Source organism: Alosa pseudoharengus, unplaced genomic scaffold, assembly GCF_046254945.1.
Source record: "Alosa pseudoharengus isolate Yale_2024_CS ecotype anadromous, Long Island Sound unplaced genomic scaffold, YU_APseudo_1.1 YU_APseudo_1.1_scf_10, whole genome shotgun sequence".
NCBI lineage: Eukaryota > Metazoa > Chordata > Actinopteri > Clupeiformes > Clupeidae > Alosa > Alosa pseudoharengus.
Window position 1 is genome coordinate 38,928,132 of NW_027468565.1, and position 14,632 is coordinate 38,942,763.

Sequence of the window (14,632 nt, forward strand, 5' to 3'; positions counted from 1 at the left end):
GTTTGAAATATTTCCAGGCCTCCAATTGGCCAACATTGCCATCTGTTTGACTGATGTTTTTTCCTGGCTATTTTTGAGCATCTGTGTGGATGGAATTTTTTGAAAATACAAAGGAGGAAAAATATTCCTTTTTAAAAATGCCTTGCTACGTGTGGACATAGCATCCTTCTTGTTATTCTTGCTCTTGGTATTCTTTTTATGTCAGTGTTTCTTCTTCCCTCTAGTTTCTTTTGAAGTTTTGTCAGCAATGTGCCCCCAATATTCCACTACATGGTCTCTTTGTATTCATCTTTTATTCTTTTTTTTGTATTTGGGACGCATGTCTAAAAGTATTGACCATGTCTGTGCTTGACGTGTGTACTGTATGTGTGCCTTCACTGTTTTCTGTGTGTGTGTGTGTGTGTGTGTGTGTGTGTGTGTGTGTGTGTGTGTGTCCTGTAGGTGACGGAGTGTGAGATCTTCCTATCTCTGCTGGTCAAGTTCCTGGATGGAGAGAAGCCACAGTGGCTGAGAGCCGTCGCCGTGGAGTCAGTGCACCGCCTGTGTGTCCAGCCCCACCTCCTGCGGTGAAAGACCTACTTCATACTTAACGTCCTGTGTGTGTGTGTGTGTGTGTGTGTGTGTGTGTGTGTGTGTGTGTGTGTGTGTGTGTGTGTGTGTGTGTGTGTGTGTGTCTCTGTGTGTGTGTGTGTGTGTGTGTGTGTGTGTGTGTGTGTGTGTGTGTGTCTCTGTGTGTGTGTCTCTGTGTGTGTGTGTGTGTCTCTGTGTGTGTGTGTGTGTGTGTGTCTCTGTGTGTGTGTGTGTGTGTGTGTCTGTGTGTGTGTGTGTGTGTGTGTGTGTGTGTGTGTCTCTGTGTGTGTGTCTCTGTGTGTGTGTCTCTGTGTGTGTGTGTGTGTCTCTGTGTGTGTGTGTGTGTGTGTGTGTGTGTGTGTCTGTGTGTGTGTGTCTGTGTGTGTGTGTGTGTGTGTGTGTCTCTGTGTGTGTGTCTCTGTGTGTGTGTCTCTGTGTGTGTGTCTCTGTGTGTGTGTGTGTGTGTCTGTGTGTGTGTGTGTGTGTGTGTGTGTGTGTGTGTGTGTCTCTCTGTGTGTGTGTCTCTGTGTGTGTGTGTGTGTGTGTGTGTGTGTGTGCCTCTGTGTGTGTGTCTCTGTGTGTGTGTCTCTGTGTGTGTGTCTCTGTGTGTGTGTGTGTGTGTGTGTGTGTGTGTGTCTCTGTGTGTGTGTCTCTGTGTGCGTGTGTCTCTGTGTGCGTGTGTCTCTGTGTGCGTGTGTTCACTTCAGTAATGACCACTATAAACCACCATGTTTATGTTCACTGTGGGGCACACTGGGTTGTTTGTTTATGGTTAGCGTTAAAAGACAAATTGTAAACTAATTGTCTCTCTGGAATTTGCGGGGAAATGTTAGCTGTGCATGTACAGATATCTGCGATTACACCGCATGCCAAGCTTAATATGCCATGACGGATATATGCCTCTAGTGTCACTGAGAATGTAGCAAGCCGCTTGCAGACACACGTCTGGAATGTGGCATGTGTGTGCACACGTCACATAAGTCAACTGCCGGTTTCATTCCGTAATCCTATGCTCCCATAGCTCCTTCTGCCAGTCCTACGACATGAAGCAGCACTCCACCAAGGTGTTCCGGGACATCGTCAATGCCCTGGGCTCCTTCATCCAGTCCCTCTTCATTGTGCCCAGTGCTGGCAACCCCGCTTCCATCAACCCACCCATCGGTCAGTGGCTTTCTGTCCAGAGCAGCCGCAGATCTACTCATGTTTGACTGCATCAAAGATATGACTAGCTAAGATATGACTAGCTTTGATATGACTAGCTAAGATATGACTAGCTTTGATATGACTAGCTTTGATATAACTAGCTTTGATATAACTAGCTTTGATATGACTAGCTAAGATATGACTAGCTTTGATATGACTAGCTTTGATATGACTAGCTTTGATATAACTAGCTTTGATATAACTAGCTTTGATATGACTAGCTAAGATATGACTAGCTTTGATATAACTAGCTTTGATATGACTAGCTTTGATATGACTAGCTTTGATATAACTAGCTTTGATATAACTAGCTTTGATATGACTAGCTAAGATATGACTAGCTAAGATATGACTAGCTTTGATGCAGCCAGACATGATGGTGGCCTTGGACTGCTGTGCCTGTCGTGGTACAGTGGCATAGACTTAAATGTGCCATTGAAATGAAAGATGAGGTGTTTTTTGTGTTGACCTGTATATCTGTCCCGTTCCTTCTTTCTCTCTCTCTCTCAGGTGGTTCTGGGTCCACATCGCAGACGGCAGCCCAAGGTGGACCTGGCTCGGCGGGGGTGAGCGGGGGCCTGACCACGCAGGCGGCTTTTGAGTACCGCGGCACCTGGATCCCCCTTGTGACCGTCAACGTGCAGGGCAGCGCCAAGGCCACTTAGTGAGCACCGAGCGACCCCTCTCTGCCCCCTCCCTCCCTCTCTCTCTCCCTCTCAGCCCCCCCTCCTCTTTCTCTCCCTCTTTTTCTCTCTGTCTCTCTCTCTGTCTCCATCTCACTACACACACGCTCATCTCAGCCACACAGATGGCTAGACTCAAGAAGACACGGCCAGACAAAACAGCCCGTGCTTAGAGCACTGAGGGTCAGGGCTGGAGCTGTGTGTGTGTGTTTCCTGCTCTCAACCACAAAACAACTCAGAAACCCGCCGCTGGTCTCACCTTTCATACGCCCACCAGGTTCACCTCAGAGTCAGAAAACGAATACTGGACACGCATCATGTTCAAAGCTCTGTGCCTGGGAATGCTTCATGTTCTTTCCTTTTTCTTTTTTTAGTTTTCTCGCTTGAGCTCACCAAACAAATCATGAAATGAAACCAAATATTTTGCAGGCTTCCAGAGAATTAAGCGCAGACCTAACGGTGAACCTTTGTTTATTGTGTTCCGTCTTGTCTTGTTTAAACCCTCGCCATAACAAGCAAAGCACTGTTGGGCCAGCTCAGATGAGCTGTACATCTTCTAGCTCATGTCACCTATCTAGACCACCGCAGATAAACAGAACACTCAGACACATGCAAAGCATGATGGTCATTCTGATGGCATGAATAGAGACGCAGGCAGGCGGTAGTAGAGAAAAAAGGGGGTTTATTTACAATGATGTGCATCAAGGGAGAGACGGCATGCCTTCACATAAATATCCATCAGCTTCTCTAACTAAAGAAGCAAATAGTCAGGGTTTAAGTATCCTTCCAGGTTGCCAAGAGATGGTGTTGGTCATCTCGGCTTACATGGACCACACTAAATCAGACCCTGATTAGTGCCAACCTGGCTGTCCAGAACGGATAATTTCTGACGAAGGGGATGCCCCCATGCAGAACTGAGACACATAGATCAAAATAACATTCCCCTTATCTCTGAAGACAGGCACGCAAATACTCAGTAGTGGCACAGGAACAGAATAAAAAAAACAGTCCCGTCATACGCATGTGGAAGGACACATAACAAATGACATAGTTGAATTCTTCTATCCGACCATAATTCTGACTAAGCATAAGGACACATAATTAGAAACATAAGGATATGACCTACTTATGACGACAAAAATGAAAAGACATGAGTTGTGATTTCAATACACTCAAGCAAAAAGAACCGAAACATGATCAGATATCAAATGAACGCACTTGCAACCCTCTCTCCCCAGCCTGGAGATGCTGGACAAAGTGGAGCCGCCCTCCATCCCCGAGGGCTACGCCATGTCCGTGGCCTTCAGCGCACTGCTGGACCTGGTGAGGGGCATCACCTGCATGATCGAGAGGGAGCTGGCGGCCGAGGAGGAGGCTGCCACCCTGCGGGACGGCTCACTGGACACCCCCCAGGAACCCTGTGAGTGAGAGCCTGCTGAGCTGGCTGTGTGCACCCGTTTGTGTCCTAAATGCAATAATAGCCAGATTAGTAACCAGCTTTTTGATGGTGAGACAACACACAAACTACCGTCCCTTGGTCTTAAAAATGAAATGTTATTACAGTGCATTTAAATGCACTGCACTGTTCTTCCTAGGCTTTTTCTTCTTCTTCTTCTAATGCATTTAATGCAGCTTCAACCGTTTAACGTAGACGTCATTCAAACTATGTTACGTAGGTCTTACTTAGGACCTTGTTGCTTTGTATGTTTCATCTTTGTATCTTTTATCAACATGTTCCCATAGACTTAACATTGGGCTGATGACATCACAATAGAGCCGTTAAGCAATTAGAATCCTATGCCAGGTGGCCAGGCCACCTGCAGCAACTGCCAGTCTCAGGCTTTAAGCATACAAACTGGCTCTCTTAAGACTACACATCCTGTTCAACTGCTTCCTCTGCCAAAAACTGTTTCAAAATAAAAGTCCTCACTACAATAATTCACTGTTAAACAATTTAACCCTTTAAACTACTGAACTTTTTAACTGTTCAGCCATTGCAACTGTCACTTGTCATCAACTATGACTCCTACCCACTGTAGCTAGTTAGCATTGTTAACATTTTTTCAAAACTGCTAGAAAACATTAGTTAAGTTAGCTAAGTAGCATGGTTAGCATGTTTAACATTGTTAGCAAAGTTAGCATTTTGAACAAAGCTTCGAGAAAACATTAGCTAAGTTAGCTAAGTAGCATGGTTAGCATAGTTAGCATTGTTAGCAATACTGTTAGAAAACATTAGCTAAGTAACATGTTTAACATAGTTAGCATTGTTAGCATAGTTAAAATTGTTAGCATAACTACTAGCAAACATTAGAGCCATTCCAACATTCAGTTATCGTCAAATATCTACCTATACACAGCCATTAAACTATTTGAATATCAACATTCATTAAATTTTCAGACTGTCAACAACTTTTAAACTATTTACATTCAACTTTTAAACGGTCTACTTTTAAACTATCTAGACAAATTGGTAAGTAGAAATGCAAATCGAAGTGCTTGGTTTTATGACAAATACACACAAACCACAAAAGATGACATTAGAATATGTTATTTGCTAACCAGAGTATTGTAATTCCTGGGATGTATAAGCCAGGTGCATATATGAATAGAGAGCATATGTCATATAAAGCCAGACAACAGTCCGTTGTAGAACTATGGGAAAAGGAAGTTTCTTTCAAAGCACAATGCTGACCTCTAGCTGTAGGAATTACAACAGCATGATCAATATTAATGATACAGAAATTGTTATTTCTCCGGGTTGTTTGGACCCTCTAAATGTAAAATGTTGAATACACACTATTTGCTAATAGTTAACAAATATAGTTCTAGTTAAACATGTCAGTCAGCCCAGCTGTCCAGTTTTGTCAGGCCACTGAAGTGTGTGTGTGTGTTCTTGTTCCCCCCAGTGGTACATCAGGTGTGGGAGGAGATGGTGAACGCGTGTTGGTGTGGCCTCCTGGCAGCGCTTTCCCTTCTGCTGGACGCCAGGTAGCTCTCCTTTTTAAAGTCCACCCAACAACAACAACAACAACAAGGAGGAGTTTGCTCTCCTTTTTAAAGTCCATTTGCTCATTCCCAACAACAGGAGGAGTTTGTTTTAGTCAGCACCCTGTAACTCTGCCTTTATAGCTGAGGATGTTTCCTAATGAAACATGAATCCTCTTCAAGTCTTTTCAGCCTCTTAGACTTGACATACATCAAAACAGCTCGGCTGCTTTCATTGCCTCTCCTGAACTGCACTAGTGTTTGGCTGATATGGCTGCCTTAATACAACTTAGGGATCAAATGATCTAAACTACATTTTGACTTGCTACTTGTACTGTCAAGTTCTTATTAAGCCCTGAGAATGCCCAATACTGACATTTCAAAGAAATAAAAAATGCCCTCCCGGAGTCAGACAAGTTAGACTCGCAATACTTCGCAATACATACACAAAAAAGTTTGATTTCTAGTGTTTGGTGTGCCGTATTTTCTCTATGTCCACTACGCGCACCCCCCCCCCCCCACAAAGGGTGTTTGGACTAGTGGGCCTGACCTCTTGCTCTCCTCTGCGCCCCAGTACTGACGAGACGGCCACGGAGAACATCCTGAAGGCGGAGCTGACCATGGCCTCTCTGTGTGGGCGGCTGGGCTTAGTGACGCCGCGGGACGCCTTCATCACGGCCATCTGCAAGGCCTCGCTGCCCCCGCACTACGCCCTGACCGTCCTCAGCAGCAACGCAGCCAACCTCTCCAACAAGAGTGAGACAGACCTCTCCGTGTGTGTGTGTGTGTGTGTGGGTGTTGTGTGTGTGTGTGTGTGTGTGGTGTGTGTGTGTGTGTGTGTGTGCGCGTCATAGTTACATGCCCATACCACATAGTGTGTATAATGACCTGTGGTTGTCTGTGTGTGGTCTGTTTCTGCCTGGAACTGCCACAGTCCATAACTTATATATTTACACAACAAAGACTTATTACGTATCAAACAGTTATTAGATATGCTTAGGGGGTCCCCTGGCAAGTGGCATGATCTTCAACCTTTTCTCCGTCTACACACAGGGTTGTTCATGGTCCATCACTTCTTAATAGTGACCTCAGACTGAGCAGCATGAAGAAGAGTGTATTGTTACAGCACCCATGTCCCCCCAACGGCTATAGAATCCGAGGAAATGGCCTGATCTGACCCCTACCTTGAATAGGCTTGATTTTTTAACACAAAACATTGCAGGCTGGGGATATCCATATTTATTTTTTGTTCAGCATGTATCTGTATGGAACAGTGTAGTGTGGTATAGATGCACAAGTACACAGTGTTGCTGTCTTGAGTTATGTTCCTAGTTTAGTTTGACTTGCCAAATGATGTGTGCTTAGGCATTGTCTTCTGCCCTGAGGAGCCGTGTGATCTGCCCCTGAGGAGCCGTGTGATCTGTTACTTAGGTGTCATTAAGTCGTGGAGCGCGGTGCTATGCCTGCTGCTCTCGCAGTAATTAGTCACAGCAGGACTCGTGTGTCTGGGAAAGTCTCCCTCTCACTTTCACTCTCTCTCTCCTTCTCCTCAGCTCTCTCTCTCCTTCTCCTCAGCTCTCTCTCTCCTTCTCCTCAGCTCTCTCTCTCCTTCGCCTCAGCTCTCTCTCTCCTTCTCCTCGCTCTCTCTCTCCTTCTCCTCAGCTCTCTCTCTCCTTCTCCTCAGCTCTTTCTCTCCTTCTCCTCAGCTCTCTCTCTCCTTCTCCTCAGCTCTCTCTCTCCCCCTCCCTCTCACTTATTCACACACACTCTCTCTCTCCTTCTCCTTCTGTCTCTCTCTCCCTCTCCCTCTCACTTATTCACACACACACTCTCTCTCTCCCTCTCTCTCCTTCTCCTTCTGTCTCTCTCTCCCTCTCCCTCTCACTTATTCACACACACACTCTCTCTCTCCCTCTCTCTCCTTCTCCTTCTGTCTCTCTCTCCCTCTCCCTCTCACTTATTCACACACACACTCTCTCTCTCCCTCTCTCTCCTTCTCCTTCTGTCTCTCTCTCCCTCTCCCTCTCACTTATTCACACACACACTCTCTCTCTCCCTCTCTCTCCTTCTCCTTCTGTCTCTCTCTCTCTCTCCCTCTCACTTATTCACACACACAAACACTCTCTCCCTCTCTCTCCTTCTCCCTCTGTCTCTCTCTCTCTCCATCTCTCTCTCCCCCTCCCTCCCACTTATTCACACACACACTCACACACTCTCACTCTCTCTCCCTCTCCCTCTATCTCTCCCTCTCTCCCTCTATTTCTCTCTATCTATCTATCTCTGCACACAGGCACACATAGACAGAATCTCCCTCTTAAATATTCCATGTGGAGAAATGATGTTAAGTCTGAAGGCCCCCGTGTGATAAAGTCCCATCACTTCAAACTGGAAGCCCGTGTGAATGGGCTGCTCTGCAAATCTCATTAGGCATATTATGGACGAGTACGAATTCATCAAGACGCCCAAATGTGGCGTTAGCGCCACTCTCCTGGCGCAGAGAGTTGTTCTGTGGGTGTGCCGTCTCAATTAGCTCGACTTGAGCGGTGATCAAGCGCAGATTGATGGCTCAAAACATGCACAGTGTGATCTGCTGGGAGTGCAGCGCTTAATGCTGACATCTGTTTACCTTCACTGCTTCTGTGACTTGTTTGTGATGGTGTAAATAACATGTGTGTTATCGGTGATGGTGTTAATAACGTGTGTTATCGTGTGATGGTGTAAATAACATGTGTGTTATCGTGTGTTGGTGTAGGACGAATGGGACTATCACAGACATGTCTTTGTCCATGGTTTGAAACTGTTTTCTGTGGTGATGTGATGCCCTCTTGTGGCGTATGCATTCTGCTGCAAGTCAGTATCTGAGTCGTGTGTGTGTGTCTCTGTGTGTGTCTGTGTCTTTCTAAATATCAACCCCTCCTTGCAAATATCACTGTCCTAGGCTATGTATGTAAGTTGTTAGCATTGATATTTGGCACCTTGGGACATGTTGTTCACAAGCTAGCTGTCGGTGGGCTATGACTGGCAGGGTTATCAAAAAGAAAATCTAAACATCAGGCAAAATTCTGCTCTCATTTCCTGTGTGGCGTAGGCGATGCTTTTATGTACCCATGAGTGCCAAAGCTGTATCATCTCTGAAAATATTTGAATGTTGCAATAACGAGTTCAAATGTGTTCCCAGGTTACTCCATCCAGGGCCAGAGTGTGCAGATCATCAGCCCCTCCAGCGAGTCTCACCAGCAGGTGGTGGCAGTAGGTCAGCCCCTCACAGTGCAGCCCCAGGGTACAGTGGTGGTGAGTGCACACGTGTGTGTGTGTGTGTGTGTGTGTGTGTGTGTGTGTGGTGGCAGTAGGTCAGCCCCTCACAGTGCAGCCCCAGGGTACAGTGGTGGTGAGTAAGTTGCCCCTTGGTCCTACTATGACCTCCAGCACTCAATAGTCCGAAACGCTGTGTGATCAGAGCGGTGTGTTTTGCAGGACGGTGATGGAGGTTCGGGAGTTAGTTAGTTTTGGTGATGAACTGCACAGTAAATTCTCCGTCTTTCTTCTTCCCCACTGCAGCTCACAGCCAAGAACATCCAGTGCATGCGCACGCTGCTGAACCTGTCCCACTGCCACGGCGCTGTGCTGGGCACCTCCTGGCAGCTGGTGCTCGCCACCCTCCAGGTGTGTTAACGCACACACACACACACACATGTGCACACACACACACACATGTGCACACACACACATGTGCACACACACACACATGTGCACACACACACACATGTTCACACACACACACACATGTTCACACACACATGTGCACACACGCTCAGGCACACACACGCTCAGACACACACACACACGCACACGCACGCACACACGCACACACACACATGTGCACACACACACACACATGTTCACACACGCTCAGACACACACACGCACACACACGCTCAGACATACACACACACACGCACGCACACACACACGTGCACACACACACCCACACACACATGTGCACACACACACACACATGTGCACACACACACTCACATGTACACACACACACACACACACACACGTGTGTGTACACATGTACACACACACACACACACATGTCCACACACACACACACACACAAACATGTGCACACACACACATACGTGTACACTAACATACACACACACAAACACACACACATGCACAAGGAAGATGGCAGGGCTTTCAGTTCAGCCTGACTCCCTTGAAGTGTCTTTGTAGGTCATGTTTTGTATCACTAGCACAACACCTCAGTGTCCTGTCTTCTCTCATTCTTCTCTATGATGTCCTTATCTCTCGCTCATCTTCTCTCATTCTTCTCTATGATGTCCTTGTCTCTCTCTCATCTTCTCTCATTCTTCTCTATGATGTCCTTCTCTCTCTCATTTCTCCATGTGTTTCCCTCCCCCTCCCCAGCACCTGGTGTGGATATTGGGTCTGAAGCCAGGGGTTGGCGGCGTGCTAAAGCCAGGCCGTGCGGTGGAGGGCCCAAGCACGGTGAGTGACCTTTAACCTTTGACCTTTGCCAGCGCTGAGCCGCTCTGACCTCTACTCAACCAGAACAGAGCTTGGTCAGGCCCAGACCCTTATGCGCGTCCACTGCACACGTCTCAGGAGTCAGCTGATGTTTACCGTTATGCGCGTCCACTGCACACGTCTCAGGAGTCAGCTGATGTATTCTACTGTGCCCAGTCAACCTTGAGATCAGCCTTTAAGTCACCCTTAGCAGATCACAGATGTAGTGAATTCCAATCTCACAGTAATTGTGATTTTCAGTAATCACTGCTGTGTTGTCTGCGCAGCTCACCTGACCGCAACGTTCTTTCCCAATTACCCAGGTGCTGACCACAGCAGTGATGACTGACCTGCCCGTCATAGCCAACATCCTGTCCAGGCTGTTTGAGAGTTCCCAGTAAGCACCACTTCATTAAGGGTCGCTTGTGTGTACAGCAGCCTGCTGTATTGGCTAATGTGTCTGATGTGTGTCTGTAGGTACTTGGATGATGTATCCCTTCACCACCTCATAAATGCCCTCTGCTCTCTGTCAATGGAAGCTATGGAAATGGCTTATGGGAATAACAAGGTTAGTGTGAATAGAGCTTTAACTGATTTGCAGAAAAAGAACTGTAAATTTATTCTGAAATGTCCCTTTGGGATGAATAAAATCTATCTATCTATCTATCTATCTATCTATCTATCTATCTATAGGAACGTCACATATTACCAACAGTCACGTATGTCCAACCTCTTACGTGTATGTGTCACTTAATATTCATTTCTATACAAACCAAGACGGCGGATTCCTAAAGAAACGCAAGCACCCACACCATAAGTTTATCTAAATAACAATATCTAAACTTAATTTTTTAGTACTTACCGTACCAAAAATGACATTTTACCGTGACTCAAAGAGCTGTAAACAGTTGTAAGGCTGCGTGTACAAATCCGATTGGAGCTCCCGTGGAATTTTGATTTGCCGACGAGAATTCTCGGGCTAACCGTTCATGTGCCTGAGAAAGGTTGGGAATAAGCACCCACCAGCCCAGCACTAAACTCCGAGGACGGTAAACAAAATCGGATATTTCAGGCAGTAAAAGCCCCGGTAAGAACCAAACTAGATTTTGTTCAAATCTACACACCTATGGCTACTGAAAAATGTAAGGTTCATTTAGCAAATGTTATTTTGAAGTATTAAAAAACATTGTTGTTTTAAGAATTTTCGAACGAAATGGTTGGTAATTAGCACGTTTACGATATCTATCTATCTATCTATCTTATCTTATCTATCTATCTATCTATCTGTCTATTTATCTATCTATGTGCCGCTGTGTGCCTTTCTATTCTGTGTGCTAATGTGTGCACACTAATCCCACATTCACTGTTCTATGTTGTCAATGACAGCAGTGTATTTGTTGTGCAAAGGCCATTCAGTTTGTTAGTGTCGTGGCAGATATTCAGACTCGGGCCAGAAATTAAGTCCAAACATCTTGCCTACAACATAACAAAAATACACCATTATAAGTGCTGAAGTCAAAAACTTGTCTCAAATAGAAGGGGCGAAAGTCCGGCAGAGTTCCGTGCATAAATTCCTTTAATGACTACATAGCGCAAAGCCTGAGTGGATCGCACTCCCGAACAATTGTTGAACAGCAACATTTATACCCCTCCTTAGATGCTGACACAACATTTGGCAACTTCGAACCCACAGGTGGCGTTATGAAAGGATTGTTGTTCGGTCTTATCTTCGCAAGTCAGCACTATTGCTGCCAAGGGTACGAACTTTTCACCGTATAGCACAAGTTCAGAGGTTTACACAAAGTTCAGGGGTTTATACAGTGATCACAGGTCACACATCGTTCATGGGTTACATATCGTTCACTCGTTTTCTCTCATACTAGCTGTTTTTGAGTAGAGCCTCCGATGACGTCCTTATCTCTGCAGCTGCCATGCCAAGCATGCTTTTTTCAAACAGGCTTCGCCCAGCTACAGTGAGACACAAAACGACAAAGAGAGACATAGGGATACAGAGCGCACATAGGGGGAATTCTGGCTTTAGTATGTTATTAGTATTAGTTAAACTTGTTATTTAAAATATACCAACTATAAAAGTATGTTGGTTAGGAATAACTTCAGTGTATTACTTGATTGTGATTGAGGTTATATGAATACATGCTTTACAGTTTCTAACTTGTTCTCTCATCATGATGTCTACAAACCATAGTGATAATTTTATACAACATTAGACACTGCAGGAGACACAATTTGTTAGACACTAGGCACTTCATTCGTATATTATGCAGGAGACACAATTTAATTTCCTTTGACAAGCATCTAAGCTTCTGTAGTAATTGTATGGTCATCTAAGCTCACCTGCTGCCTTTGTCCTGTGCTGTGACCCCAGGAGCCGTCCCTGTTTGCAGTGGCAAAGCTGCTGGAGACGGGGCTGGTCAACATGGACCGCATCGAGATTCTGTGGAGACCCCTCACGGCTCATCTCCTGGAGGTGAGCTCTTTCAGCAGCCGTGTGTGTGCGTGTGTGTGTGTGCGTGTGTGCGTGCGTGCGTGCGTGCGTGCGTGCGTGCGTGCGTGCGTGCGTGCGTGTGTGCGTGCGTGCGTGCGCATGCTCTCCATGTCTCATTGCTAGGTGGTGTTGGGAGATGTGTTTGATGTAGTTGAGGGTAGCCTACCGTAGCTCACACCTTGTTACGCATTCATACCGTGCTTAGTCAAAGTCAAGTTCAGCCTTCTTTGATATTCAAATGGTTGAGTTCAAATATCTATTGATGGAATTGCTTTCAACAGTCTTTATGCTGGTGGCCTTCACACTGTCTCTTTGTCTCTCTCTCTTTTGCACTCATGTCGCTTGTGCAGAAGGTAAGACCAGAATCTCTTCCCAATCTCTTACGTGGACATGGAAAACAAGACGGTCTTAGCCAGCTATGGCCTGTTTCCATTTGATGGAATGTCTTCGACAAAAAATATGTTTTCAGCATGTGATTTTCTTTTCCATATCAGTTTTCCCTTCAAATTGCCAGTCATGACACAATGTAGTTATTACATGTCATTGTTTATTAACTACCAGACCTACTCTGAAGTTGCAGAATGTGCGTCTGCATTTGATGTTCTTTCCAGAAAAAGAATGATTCACCAGCACTCTGTATAAATCATCGTGTACAATCAGTCACTTGTGAAATTGTCACCAAGCCCACTGTGTTGCACTGAGAAATGAGATGCCACACCAGAGTCTCCTGTGATTCTGTTTATCAGCTGCAATGACGAGTGCGCTGATTCTGTCCCTGGGTGTCAGTCATTCCCTTCTGCCCACATCACAGACTGGAGGCACCCCAAGGAAAAGGGCTCTTAAAAGATGTTTCTCAGTTTGATGCCTTTCTGTCTGTCTGTCTGTCTCTCTGTCTGTCTGTCTGTCTCTCTGTCTCTCTGTCTGTCTCTCTGTCTGTCTGCCTGTCTGTCTGTCTGAAATCTCTTCTGTTTGCTGTTTGTTGACTCCTGTCGCTCTATAAACACACAGTGTTGTTGTTTTTTGCCCTCTTCTCTTTGTGTCTGCTGTTTATCACAACATCTCGGTGTCTGCTTCTTCATGTTTTTGAGTTGCGTCTCCTGAGTCTCGTCTTGTTTCTTGTTTTGTCTTTTTTTACTATGTGTTTGTACTCTTTTGATGCTTGTGTATTGTGTCTGGTGTCTGTATCTTTGTAAGTGTGTGTGTCTCAACACACTCCATACCCTTGTTTTGTGTGCTTCTTCTGTTCCTCCTGTAGGTGTGTCAGCACCCTAATGCGCGCATGAGAGAGTGGGGGGCTGAGGCCGTGGCCTCACTCATCAAAGCAGGCCTTTCCTACAAGCACGAGCCTCCCCTGTCCCACAACCAGGTACTGTCTAGACCAGAATTCATGTCTTTGGTCAGGCATAGTGCTATTCACCTACCCCTAGTGATTTTCACTGATTTCAGATGTTTGAAGTTCCTGAAACAGACTCTCTAACTGATCCAAGACATACATTTGAAACTTGCTCTGGGTATGACTCTAGTTCTCATGAATAGTTGTCATGAATAATTGATGCCGTGGTCTTTAGTGTCTGCTACGTGGCTGTTCACTGTCTGCATTTCAGAGTCTAATTAAGCCTATATGCATAAATTTCCCTTAATTCATTATTATTGCATAGAGTGTGTGCGTGCGTGTGAGTGTGCGTGTATACTGTGTGTGTGTGTGCTCGAGCGCACGTGTGTGTGCGCATATGTGCGTGAATGTACAGTACGTGTGTGTGTGTGTGTGTGTGTGTGTGTGTGTGTGTGTGTGTGTGTGCTCGAGCGCACGTGTGTGTGCGCATATGTGCGTGAATGTACAGTACGTGTGTGTGTGTGTGTGTGTGTGTGTGTGTGTGTGTGTGTGCTCGAGCGCACGTGTGTGTGCGCATATGTGCGTGAATGTACAGTACGTGTGTGTGTGTGTGTGTGTGCGTGCGTGCATGCGTGTGCATACTTGTTATATGTGCGTATGTGTGTGTGTGTACGTGTGCGTGTGTGTGCGCGAATGTGCATGTGTATGTATGTGAGTGTGTGTGTGTACTGTGTGTGTGTTTGTGCATATGTGCGTGAGTATACGTGTATATTGTGTGTGTGTGCGCGTGTGCGCTCATATGTGCGTGTGTGTGTG

The 14,632-nt window shown here is 45.8% G+C and overlaps 1 protein-coding gene across 2 annotated transcripts in view; it reads left to right on the top strand.

Annotated features, from left to right (window-relative positions):
- mon2 (MON2 homolog, regulator of endosome-to-Golgi trafficking) overlaps positions 1-14,632 on the top strand; it is a 38,530-nt gene that overhangs the window by 12,223 nt on the left and 11,675 nt on the right. For both annotated transcript variants that reach the window (XM_076271543.1, XM_076271544.1), the window contains exons 9-21: positions 442-566; positions 1,592-1,731; positions 2,284-2,437; positions 3,695-3,876; positions 5,363-5,444; positions 6,016-6,197; positions 8,620-8,732; positions 9,000-9,104; positions 9,879-9,959; positions 10,301-10,374; positions 10,455-10,545; positions 12,364-12,465; positions 13,739-13,849. In XM_076271543.1, the coding sequence (XP_076127658.1) occupies positions 442-566; positions 1,592-1,731; positions 2,284-2,437; positions 3,695-3,876; positions 5,363-5,444; positions 6,016-6,197; positions 8,620-8,732; positions 9,000-9,104; positions 9,879-9,959; positions 10,301-10,374; positions 10,455-10,545; positions 12,364-12,465; positions 13,739-13,849 (1,542 nt within the window). The remainder of the gene's footprint in view (positions 1-441; positions 567-1,591; positions 1,732-2,283; positions 2,438-3,694; positions 3,877-5,362; positions 5,445-6,015; positions 6,198-8,619; positions 8,733-8,999; positions 9,105-9,878; positions 9,960-10,300; positions 10,375-10,454; positions 10,546-12,363; positions 12,466-13,738; positions 13,850-14,632) is intronic.